The sequence below is a fragment of the Chiloscyllium plagiosum genome, chromosome 25 (assembly GCF_004010195.1).
Source record: "Chiloscyllium plagiosum isolate BGI_BamShark_2017 chromosome 25, ASM401019v2, whole genome shotgun sequence".
NCBI lineage: Eukaryota > Metazoa > Chordata > Chondrichthyes > Orectolobiformes > Hemiscylliidae > Chiloscyllium > Chiloscyllium plagiosum.
The window spans coordinates 35,486,094-35,499,331 of record NC_057734.1 but is presented as its reverse complement, the minus strand read 5'-3'; the positions used below and the strand labels follow the sequence as shown (position 1 = coordinate 35,499,331).

Here is a 13,238-nt window from a genome sequence, read left to right as displayed (position 1 = left end):
TCATCTGGGTAACATAGCAGCAAAAAGGCAGGGAGCATAAAGACAAAGCAGCAAGTAAAACTACACCATGTATTATATGTCTAACAGACTGATGTATTGAAAACACAAAGGCCAGATCTTGCAGTTTTAATGATGGCAAATAGTCAGCATTCATGCAATTGCAACCATGAAAGTGATAGAAAAGTCTGCAATCTACACACAATCAGTTAAATGTGGAATTCCAGAAGTTGCCATTGCTGTGATTCCTTGCTCCTCCGCAGGGTATTTAGTTGATGTCTCTGCAGATGACAAATTAGAAGTCCCTAAAGGGATGAGAACCTCTCTTATTACACAAAACAGTTTGACAAGAAGTTTTACTGGAATGGTTTTACTAAAACAGTTTGTAACATGCTAAAAACCCATGAAGTATTACACCTTGTTAATGAGATGCAACTGAGCTTTTAACAATATATTAGTCATCACTATTGCTAAGAAACCTCTCTGGCATTGGGAAACAATTTTAATATTTCTGCACTGGCAACTATTTTCCATTATAATAGAAATTCCCAAGCATAATATAATAAATGCATTTTTTAAACAACAGTATATGGCATTTCAGCTTAGAATATATGTTGCAATCTTTATTTTGTTATCCAATATCTGGGAAAAGAAGAGGGCAATCAGTCTTTTATTTGCTGATTTGTTGTCTGGGAGTATTTTTTAACGTGACTGCCTACTTCCTTTGCTTGACGACAGCTAAAAGCTCTTTTCACTTGGTGCTAGACTCATTAAAGTCAGGAAATGTGAAACCCATGCCCCCATAATTACCCTTATTTAAATTTAAAATGTTGGTCTTAGATCCATTCATCTCTCCTTCAAACTGAATGTAAAACTCTATCATGTTATAATCATTGATACCTAGGGGTACCTTCACGATGAGGTCATTAATTAGTCTTGGCTCACTGCATATGATCAGATCTGTTTTGGCCTGATTGCTAACTGGCTCTAGACTGTGCTGCTCCAGGAAAGTGTTTCTAAAAATATTCCATGAACTCCTCATCCAGACAACTTTTACCAATATGATTCATCCAGTCTCTGTGGTTTAAATTTATCTATGATTATGCTACACCTTTCTCACAAGGCTCCAATCATCTCTTGCTGTATACCACATTCTACCGTCATGCACTGTCTGGGAGCTACTCCTGCAAGTGACTTTCTACATTCAAAGTTAAAAATCACACAACACCAGGTTATAGTCCAAGTTTATTTGGAAGCAATAGCTTTTGGAGCCCTGCTCCTTCATCAGGTGGTTGTGGACTATGAGATCATAAGACACAGAATTTATAGCAAAAGATTACAGTGTCATGCAACTGAAATGATATATTGAACAAACCTGGATTGTTAAGTCTTTCATCTTTTAGAATGGGTTGCAAGTTTCGGTTCATTAATACGTAAATCCCAGAACTTCTTTTGAGGCACTTCTTGAGATAACTGAAGGTTTTATTACAAAAGATGTCATCTCAGCTCAGACAATGCATTAATATATAATTTCAGTTGCACAACATTGTAATGTTTTGCAATAAACTCTGTATCTTATGATCTTATGCTCACGACCACCTGATGAAGGAGCAACACTCCGAAAACTAGTGCTTCCAAGTAAACCTATTGGACTATAACCTGGTGTTGCGTGATTTTTAACTTTGTCCACCCCAGTCCAACATCAACTCCTCCACAACATTTTTACTTTCATTTCTTTTCATTTTGACCCAAACTCAAAAACTGGTAGCACTTTCGTTATTTAGATATAATTCTCTTTTGGGGTTCATCATTCCAACTCTATTTCTCTCCACATAGATTCTGTCAGACCTGCTAAGGTTCTCCAGCATTTTCTGATTTTATTTTGCATCTGCTGTATTTTGATTTTATTGTTCAATGTGTGGCTAAGCAATTACTCTACTCTTTACAGATATACACTAGCTTTTTCCCCTTTGACACAAATGAATTTTGGGATGTTTGTGCTCGTCATCAAGGTATTTCTGCAACCTCTCCAGCTTTTAATTTCTTCGTAACCACGAACATCCACTACAATAACTATGCAAGAACGAAAAATAAACCGCATATCCCTTCACAATATATAAAGTAACAAGTTGACATAACCCTAATTCTCTGGAATGCCTCATGATTCTCAATTTATTAAATCATTTTGAAAATCTATTTTTCTACCATGATTTTGCTCAACTCTTCTGACTGGGCCTTATGTTTCCATGTATGAAATAACAATGCATTTGTTTTTGTTAAATAGTTTAGAAACCACAAGTGGTTGTTACAGATACTACCTGAAGTTTGGCATGAAAGACAGCTCTCTTTAATCTGCAAGGTTCAGGTATAGAACACAGCAACAAATTTTAAAAATTAGCAAATTAGGTTTTGTAATCTGGGCTTCAAAAGTTAGATTGCCATTTTGGCAGGATTTGGGGTTGGATGATTCTGCATTAAAGCTAGAATTACAAAACAAAGACAATACCTGAAGTCTATACAAAAAGCAGTGGGATATGAGAAATGTTAGGTCTCTTACACTATTAGGATGCTCAAAATCTTTAAATATATTAGGTGTGCCCTCAGATATTATATAAAGCAACAAAATTAACCAAAAGATTTCAATTTGAAATCAAATAATGAAAACAAAATCAAATACTCACATTGAATGAGAGATTACATAACAACAGATGTCTCAACTAAAGTTCAAAAATCTGAATGTACAAATGAAACCTATAAAGAAATGAATGTGAAAAAAGTTGGTACCTTGCAGACCATGCAGGGCAAAATAAAAATATATATTTGCAGGAAACATAATTTTAAAAAAATGAGGATGCAGCAAAACAGTGGGTTCTAATCAACACCTGCTTATGGTTCAACAGAAATGTAACATCTACAATAGTAGACACTGCTAATATATCTCACTTTAAACATTTTTAAAATAAATAATTTGTACAACTTTGGCACTATCCTTATTAAAGCATGGAATATACATAATAGGGTATCAAATGCTTTTTTTCCTCTTTGTATACACTAGCAGCAAACATTCGCTGCTTAGATTTACCATGAGAAATCCAGAGCTCAGAACAACACATAGAAAGCTCCAAAAATGTTGTAAACATTTAAAACAAAAAGCACCCTTAACAACTACGAACACTTTTCTTCTCTAACAGCAATCATTAAAGTATAAATTACAAATGATGGCAAGTTTTTTTTGTAATGGTCTCACCTTAATTGAGACTGCTTAGCTACATAAGAGCCCTAAATTTGCACTTACAATACAACATTGTTGTGTAACTTTGAGTCCCACAGGAGCAAAAGAAGTAAGAGTTCCTCCTCCAGGGAGTTTCATTTTATTTCACACCAAAATTAGGTTGAGCACTGATTCCATGCTTACACTACAATTTTGGTTTGATAAGGAATAAAGCCTTTTAGGGATAACAGATATAGCAAAAAAAATGTAAAAATGCTTTGTAAAATGAAAAGCAGAAAATAAAATTGGTCATTAATGCACATGATAACAGCACAGGAATGATACAGTACAGAAGGCAGTCACTCTTCCCACTGTGTTCGTGTCAGCTCTTTGAAAGAGCATTCCAATTAGTCCCATTTCGCTATTCTTTCCTTATAGTTTAACAATTCTTTCATATTAACTATTGATCAAATTTCTTTTTGAAGACAATTACTAAATTATTTAATTGCTCTTACTGTACTTAATTTTATTCCTGGATATAACAAGCTCTGGAAATCTTTGTCCCCCATGTTGTCTCTGCTTCATCTGCCAATCATCTCAAATCTATGTTTGCTGCCTAGTGAAACAGTTTTTCCTGATTTGCTTTGTCAAAATTGTCCATGAATCGAACAAGTCTATTAAACACTCCTTAACCTTCTCTGCTTTAAGGAGAACTCTTCAACAAACTGCAAGTAGAAATACGTAGTCTGACTAAAACCTGCCTTGTTATGCTATTGGTCCCAATGCAAAAAACTGAAAAACCTTGTTGAATATGATGTGCCTGTTTTTTGGAGTTCATATTTACTGCTGAATAGCCTCACTTTCATAGAAGAATTAATTTTATATTTGTAGAAGGTCAAATTTCTCCACTAAAAAAATATATATTTAGCTTCTAAACTCATCCCATGAGTGTGTTCCAACCCTTTATTTTACTCCCAGTAAATTTTTTCATTAAAAAAAACAGGTAATTTTGGCTTACTGCCCTGTGGCTGCATAACTTATTTGATAACATCGCCACCACAGAACCCTGGTATTCCTCATAACTTAGAGCAATGAACATTACAGCGCAGAACAGACCCTTCGGCCCTCGATGTTGCGCTGACTTATGAAACCAATCTGAAGCCTGTTTAAATTACACTATTCCATTATCATCCATAGGTTTATCCAATGACCATTTAAATTCCCATAAAATTGGCGATTCTACTACTATTGCAGGCAGGGCATTCCACGCCCTTAGCACGCTGTGAGTAAAGAACCTACTTCTGACATAGAGTCACAGAGTCCTAGAGATGTACAGCACAGAAACAGACCCTTCGGTCCAACTTGTCTATGCTGACCATATATCCCAACCCAATCATGTCCCATCTGCCAGCACCTGTCCCATATCCCTCCAAACCCTTCCTATTCATATATCATCCAGATGCCTTCTAGATGTTGCAATTGTACCAGCCTCCACCACTTCCTCTGGCAGCTCATTCCATACACATACCACCCTCTGCGTGAAAAAGTTGCCCCTTAAGTCTCTTTTATATCTTTCCTCTCTCACCTTAAACCTTTGCCCTCTAGTTCTGGACTCCCCCAACCCAGGGAAGAAACTTTGTCTTTTTATCCTATCCATGCCCCTCACGATTTTATAAACCTCTATAAGTCAACTCTCAGCCTCCGATGCTCCAGGGAAAACAGCCCTAGCCTATTCAAACTCTCCCTATAGCTCAAATCCTCCACCCCTGGCAGCATTCTTGTGAATCTTTTCTGAACACTTTCAAGTTTCACAACATCTTTCCGATAGGAAGGAGACCAGAATTGCACGCAATAGACAATAGACAATAGGTGCAGGAGTAGGCCATTCTGCCCTTCGAGCCTGCACCGCCATTCAATATGATCATGGCTTATCATTCCTAATCAGTATCCTCTTCTTGCCTTATCTCCATAACCCTTGATTCCACTATCCTTGAGAGCTCTATCCAACTCTTTCTTAAATGAATCCAGAGACTGGGCCTCCACTGCCCTCTGGGGCAGAGCATTCTACACAGCCACCACTCTCTGGGTGAAGAAGTTTCTCCTCATCTCTGTCCTAAATGGTCTACCCGTATTTTTAAGCTGTGTCCTCTGGTTTGGTACTCACCCATCAGCGGAAACATGTTTCCTGCTGCCAGAGTGTCCAATCCTTTCATAATCTTATATGTCTCAATCAGATCCCCTCTCAGTCTTCTAAACTCAAAGGTATACAAGCCCAGTCACTTCAGTCTTTCCGTGTAAGGTAGTCCCGCCATTCCAGGAATTGACCTCGTGAACCTACGCTGCACTCCCTCAATAGCCAGAATGTCTTTCCTCAAATTTGGAGACCAGAACTGCACACAGTACTCCAGGTGTGGTGTCACCAGGGCTCTGTACAGCTGCAGAAGCACCTCTTTGTTTCTATACTCAATTCCTCTTGTTATGAAGGCTAGTATGCTATTAGCCTTCTTCACTACCTGCTGTAGCGGCATGCTTGCCTTCATTGACTGGTGTACAAGAACACCCAGATCTCTCTGTACTGCCCCTTTACCTAAATTGATTCCATTGAGGTAGTAATCTGCCTTCCTGTTCTTGCCACCAAAGTGGATAACCATACATTTATCCACATTAATCCACATTAAACTGCAATATTCCAAGTGGCGTAACCAATGTCCTGTATAGCCGCAATATGACCTCCCAACTCCTGTACTCAATACTCTGGCCAATAAGGAAAACATACCAAACGCCTTCTTCACTATCCTATCTACCTGCGACTCCACTTTCAAAGAGCTATAAACCTGCACTCCAAGGTCTCTTTGATCAGCAACACTCCCTAGGACTTTACCATTAAGTGTATAAGTCCTGCTAAGATTTGCTTTCCCAAAAGATAGCACTTCGCATTTATCTAAATTAAACTCCATCTGCCACTTCTCAGCCTATTGGCCCAGCTGATCAAGATCCTGTTGTAATCTGCGGTAACCTGCTTCACTGTCCACTATGTCTCCAAACTTGGTGTCATCTGCAAACTTACTAACTATACCTCTTATATAAATGATTTGGATGTGAGCCTAAATGACAAAAAGTAATGGATCCAGCACCGATCCTTGTGGCACTCCACTGGTCACAGGCCTCCAGTCTGAAAACCTTCCACCACCACCCTGTCTTCTACCTTTGAACCAGTTCTGCATCCAAATGGCTAGTTCTGCCTGTATTCCATGCGATCTAATCTTGCTAACCAGTCTCCCTTGGGGAACCTTGACAAATGCCTTACTGAAGTCCATACAGATCACATCCACCACTCTGCCCTCATCAATACTCTTTGTTACTTCTTCAAAAACATCTGTCCTATACCTAATACCCTTCAATTTAAAGCTTTGTCCCCTCGTGCTAGCCATAACCATCTGAGAACAAAGGCTCTCACTGTCCACCCTATCTAATTCTCTGACCATCTTGTACATCTCTATTAAGTCACCTCTCAGCCTTCTACTCTCGAACGAAAACAGCCTCAATGTCCTCAGCCTTTCCTCATAAGAACTTCCCTCTATACCAGGCAAAATCCCGGTAAATCTTCTCTGCACCCTTTCCAATGTTTCTACATCCTTCCTACAATGCAGTGACCAGAATTGTCCGCAATACTCTAAGTACAGTTGCACCAGATTTTGGTATAGCTGCAACATAACTCATGGCTCTGAAACTCAATCCTTCTACCAAAAAAAGCTAACACACCATACACTTTCTTAACAACCCTGTCAACCTGGATGGCGACTTTCGGAGATCCATGTACGTAGAGACCAAGATCTCTCTGCTCATCCACTCTATCAAGAATCCTAGCCCAGTACTCTTGTGTTTCTGTTACTTCTTCCAAAGTGAATCACCTCACACTTTTCCACATTAATATTTATTTACCATCTCTCAGCCCAGCCCTACAGCTTATCTATGTTCCTCTGTAACCTGCAACATCCTTCTGCACTATCCACAACTGCACCGACCTTAGTGTCACCCACAAATTTACTAACTCATCATTCTACACTCTCATCCAGGTCATTTATAAAAATAACAAACAGCGGGGTTCCGAAAACAGATCCTTGCGGTACACCACTAGTAAATGAATTCAAGGATGAACATTTCCCATCAACCAACACTGTCTGATATCTTTCAGCTTGCCAATTTCTGATCCAAACTGCTAAATCATCCTCAATCCCGTGCCTCTGTATTTTCTGCAATAGCCGACCATGAAGAACCTTATCAAACGCTTTACTGAAATCTATATACACCATATCAACTGCTTTACCCTCGCCCACTTGTTTGGTCACCACCTAAAAGAATTCAATAAAGTTTGTGAGGCACGACCTACCCTTCACAAAACCATGTTGACTATTCCTAATCAAATTATTCCTTTCTAGATGATTATAAATCCTATCTATTATAATCCTTTCCAATACTTTACCCACAACTGAAGTAGGATTCATTGGTCTGTAATTACTGGGGTTGTCTCTACTCCCCTTCTTGAACAAGGGGACAACACTTGCTATCCTCTAGTCTTCTGGCACTATTTCTGTAGACAATGACGACATAAAGATCAAAGCCAAAAGTTCGGCAATCTCTTCCCTAGCTTCCCAGAGAATCCTAGGATAAATCCAATCCAGCACAGGGGACTTACCTATTTTCACACTTTGCAGAATTGCTAACACCTCCTCCTTATGAACCTCAATCCCACATAGTGTAGTAGCCTGGCACAATGTTCAAAGTGAATTGAGGACAGGTGAAATTTAAACCACTGAGATAGTTCTCCCTTTGTGGGCAACTTTCAAGGTCAATTATTTTACTGTTGACCACAAAATCCAGGCACATTTCTCCATTTATATAGCAAAGGATCCAAAATGTTTTTATTGTCCTCCAAGCTTACCAGGCTTATATACATATACACCAAGCTTTCTCTGGTCCTGAAACCCCTATAAAATTGTACTACTCAGTTTATATCCTCCCAACTAAAAAGGTGGTGGTAGTGTAGTGGTACTGCATCTGGTCTAATTGTCCAAGACCTCAGGCTGATGTTCTGAGGATATGGGTTTGAATCTCAAATAAATTACAAATGCTCAAACTGAGCCATGGATAAACAGTAAACAAACATGAATTATTACTCATGGTTGTGTCTGGAAAAAATATCATAAAGCTAATATAACAGCACCTTTGATTAATTTCAATATTTTTGTTACTACCAAGTCCAATAGCTTTTTTTTAAGCTGGAGAAGCAGTTTAGGGCTAATAGCGTGTGGGAAGGTAACCATCATGGTTAGCTCTTAACTGTCTTCTAAAATAGCCTTGCAAGACACAAAGTCACCATCATGTCCTCAGGGGAACAAGGGATGGGAAATAAATGCTGGACTTGCTAGTGATGTATATATTCCAAAGATGAACTGAAAAAGTCTCAATTTCCAATAAGCAGCAAGGTAATATATTTTTTAAAATATTATTTTATAAACACCCAATCAACTATACTCAAACATCTTACCTCTTATAGAGCTCCTGGGCACTAAAAGTATAATATAAAAACAACGTGTTCCCAGTGAGAAATACCAATATCCACAGGCATACAAGCACTGATCGTTTCTCCTGTTCATAAAAAAAACACAACCAAGCAACATCACATTAAAAATTTTGAAGATTAATGTAGAAATTTTCCATACGTAAAGCTTCTATCCATATAAAATAGTGTAACCTCTAATATGGCAGGAGAGAAACAGGGGAGATCGACAACAGAACATGGAATTATATCAAATATTGAGGCAGTAGCAGGTGGGCTGATGGAATCAGTAGCAAGCATATGGATTTTGTAGTACAGCTCAAAGACATTGACTTCAGCTTCCTGATATTTACCTACAGGAAATAGAAATTTGTCCAAACCTAGCTATTGAAATGCAGTCTTACAGCTGAAGGATTGAAAAAGGCAATGGACAGGTAAGTAGAACTGTTATTATGCAGAATTGATCCCATGCCTATTGAAAATATTATTGAAAGGCAGAAAGGAGGAGCCAAGGACACATTCTCATGACCTTTGGAGGCAATAATATAGGAGTGAGGAAAAATAAATGAATCTATAGGTTTTAAAAAAAAGACTTCTTTTAAGATAGTAGGCCAAAATGAAAAGCAGCAGTTAAACACCAAGCAATCTCTTCAACATCATTAGTTAGCTCTTTAGATTAATTGGAAAGCACATGAAATGATGAGTGCAACATGTTACAAGAGCGCTGAATGACACTCTCCATTTTATACACAGGAACCTACTTAAGAAAAATTACAAGGTAGTGAGCTCACTCAGAAGTCCAAATGGCAAGAAAAAAAAGAAATGCCCAGATGATTTATAATAGTGATCTCAACTTCAGAGATGAGATTACTCCACTGCAATTTGTTATGTTTTTATAACACAATGTGAAGCAATTTTACTGTGCTTTGCTATTTTTGCTAGGAAAGATATTAAGGGAATCTCAACTGCCAGGATCACGTTCCAGATCACACTCTGCCACAATGTCAATGTTAAAGGATATAACTCTGTGATAGAATCACTGAAGAGTTGTTCATTGATAAATCAGCAACTAAATGATAGAAAATAACACTGTCAAACAATATTTTTAACCCCTGAAAATGTCAAAAGCAGGAACAGTGGACAGAACAATGAATAGTGTAATTAGGAACATATTTTTTTGTGCCAAGTTAGTTGATCTCTGACAGGATGGCAAGAGGAAGCAACAACTGAGAGGAGAAATCAGGCAAGTTTCCCAATCCTGACAGCTATCCAGCAAGTCCAACAGCAAACTGCTTGCACTAATGTTGATTGAGGACAGAAGGTCTTAGCTGTAACATTCTCTGATAGTTGAACAGCTTGTGAGGACTCAGTATCTGAGCTCATACTAGAATGGCAATTTGGATGAGCTACTAAAAAAGTCAACACTCATGAAAGCAAACCTCAGAAAAACAAAATATAAAATCTTAGCTACAGGCTAGAAATAAACAAAATGGCATTAAATTATGAAAATGAGAGAAGTTGAACCTGATACTATCTTTGAGATTCACTTATTTCCCAACATTAAACAGTGGTTAGTCATTAGACATTCAGATCATCCCAATATTTATTATTATTATAATGATTTTAATAAACCTAACCCACATAATGAATATAAATGAGGCATCCTAAGGTTTAAAATCTCAAGACAGATGCCGATGATGTTCTACTAACATTAACCAAGCATGGTGATGGCAAGGATGTCGATGATCTGAAGTACATCAAACACAAATTTTGTAAGCACTTGAAAAAATTAATGATATCAACCCACATTATTCTGCTCTTCAACTGCAGAACAGGATATGACATATGAAAAAGAGAGAAATTTTAAAAATTCAATACATGTTGAAGATAACAGAAAATTGCTTAAGTAAAATACTTACTCTTAAAGAAACTTGGTGTTTAACTGTTAAGTTTGCGTATGCAAAGGTACTTGCCATTCCAATACACACAGCAATACCTGTATTAAGAAAGGAAACACTTCTTTTGTTCACATAATATGTAGAATCACGAGGATTACCTCTTGCAAAAAAAATTACATTTATATTGTCCCTTTCACAGCCATCGGATGTCTCAAGATAGTTTACAGTCAATTGTATTCACTGTCATAACACAGTAACTGTGGCAGCCAATATAGATGCACCAAAACCCCATACTACAATATGATAACATACAGATATTCTGTTTTTTTCTGATGTTGACTGAAGAATAAATTTAAAGATCTTACAAGATAAAAATCAATGGTTCAGAGCAACACACTTCACAAGGCAGCTGAACAAATAAGTAATGGCTGGATCTAGTGTTTGCACAAATTTTTGTACAGTATTGGGATTAAGTAGATATCAATTATATTCAAGGCACTCTGAGACATACTCAGCCCCTGGTGACTCACTTGACATTATCTTTAGAATGACAAATTGTATTCATTCCTTTACATTGGGATGATCACATTTCTTTTCTTGTTCTGAATAATTATGGGTAATCTCTAACTAGCACCATTGGGAAAACTCCCAAACATAGTTGCGATGAGTTACAGATATCAATCTTGCTATAACAAGTTTTCAAGGCGATAGTTCCTCAAATGATTACTGTTTTTACTAACCAAACTTAGAGTAACAAAAAGTTTTTTTTTAAATTTGAACAGGACCTCTGGTAAATCAAGTAATATCACTACAATTTTAACACATGTCCTGTGTATTCATGCAGGTTTGACAAACAAGATCTAAGTAAAGCCAGCATCTAAAGGCACAGCTCCTGTGTAAATAAATCACATACAAAATTAGCACCAGTCAGTTGAATATAAATGCAAGGAATGTTGGATATACTCATAGGTCAGAAAACATCTTGGAGAAAGGAACTTAACATTTCAAGACATAGAGTCATACATCACGAAACAGACCCTTCCATCCAAAACGTCCATGGTGACCAAGTTTCTCAAATTGAACTAATCTCACTTGTCCACATTTGGCTCATTTCCCTCTAAATCTTTCCTATTCATGTACCTGTCCAAATGTCTTTTAAATGCTGTGACTATACCTACATTTTCGAGAGCATAGTTAACCTTGCTGGTTTCTTAACTGTAACTTTTAAACTCATATAAGCTGAATGCTGAATAGAGGAAGAAGAAAAAGTATAAATTGTTTGGATGTATCTTGTCTTTGTTTTTTTTAAACTGCTAATTGCTTACAGCCAGGAGTGAAACATTATGCTAAAGTTCTAGTGGTATAAATGAGAAATGCTGTTCACTATACGCCTCATGTCACTGGAGTGGTCTTAGTGAAACTGTCACATTTACACAGTTATAATGTCTCCTTTTGACTTTTATGCAGGTACATTAAAACTGGAAAATAGCACACAAATAACTATATAGATATCTACAATCACAATATTTAGAATCAAGCTTAAATTCAAAATTCAATTATATATTCTTTAGGTGTCTTTTATTGAGGGCTTAACATATATGCATACAGCCAAAAAAACGATATCACTATATCAAAGCAAAATATTGCAGAAATTGGAAATCTGAGATCAAAACAACAAAAAAAGGTCATATTCAGCAGACTTGAAATCTTAACTCTACTTCTCTCCACAGATGCTACCTGACCTGCTGATGGAATATGCTCAGCTTGTGTTAAAAAGCTCAAGAGATACAGGGCTGAATTCTCCTTTGCCCTGAACAATGTGGGCAATGGTAAGATATCTGGAAAAGTATGATGAGACTGGAAAATATGTGATTTTTGATGCCAGGTGACAAAAATGTCCGACTTAGTGCATGAAGTTTCAATGGCTAGGTGAGAATTTTACTTGGTGAGTTTTGAGGGACCAAATGCATGCATTAATATCTCATCATTGTTATCTAAGTTTCCCTAATTTACATGCAGATTGTTATTTTCCCTAGCAGTGGAGAGAAACGAGACGATACCAAATCTTAACATTAAAGAATACCTAGCAGCTACAACTTGCTGGTAGCTTCTCCAGGCTTCTATCTTGGCCAGCATTCCACAACACTTCCATGGGCAGTTACTACTAGGAGAAAGTGAGGTCTGCAGATGCTGGAGATCAGAGATGGAAATGTGTTGCTGGAAAAGCGCAGCAGGTCAGGCAGCATCTAGGGAACAGGAGAATCGACGTTTCGGGCATTAGCCCTTCTTCAGGAATGAGGGAAGTTGGTCCAGCAGGCCAAGATAAAAGATAGGGAGGAGGGACTTGGGGGAGGGACGTCGGAAATGTGATAGGTGGAAAAAGGTCAAGGTGAGGGTGATAGGTCAGACAGGGGTGGGGGCGGAGAGGTCGGGAAGAAGATTGCAGGTTAGGAAGGCGGTGCTGAATTTGATGGATTTGACTGAGACAGGCGGGGGGGAGGGGAAATGAGGAAACTGGTGAAACCCGAGTTCATCCCTTGTGGTTGGAGGATTCCTAGCCGGAAGATGAGGC

General features: G+C 37.9%; 1 protein-coding gene across 2 annotated transcripts in view; it reads right to left on the bottom strand.

The window, feature by feature from the left end:
- rnft2 (ring finger protein, transmembrane 2) overlaps positions 1 to 13,238 on the bottom strand; it is a 64,437-nt gene that overhangs the window by 24,646 nt on the left and 26,553 nt on the right. For both annotated transcript variants that reach the window (XM_043715861.1, XM_043715862.1), the window contains exons 4-5: positions 10,688 to 10,764; positions 8,757 to 8,857 (exon numbers count right to left, since the gene is read on the bottom strand). In XM_043715861.1, coding sequence (XP_043571796.1) covers positions 8,757 to 8,857; positions 10,688 to 10,764 — 178 coding nt within the window. The remainder of the gene's footprint in view (positions 1 to 8,756; positions 8,858 to 10,687; positions 10,765 to 13,238) is intronic.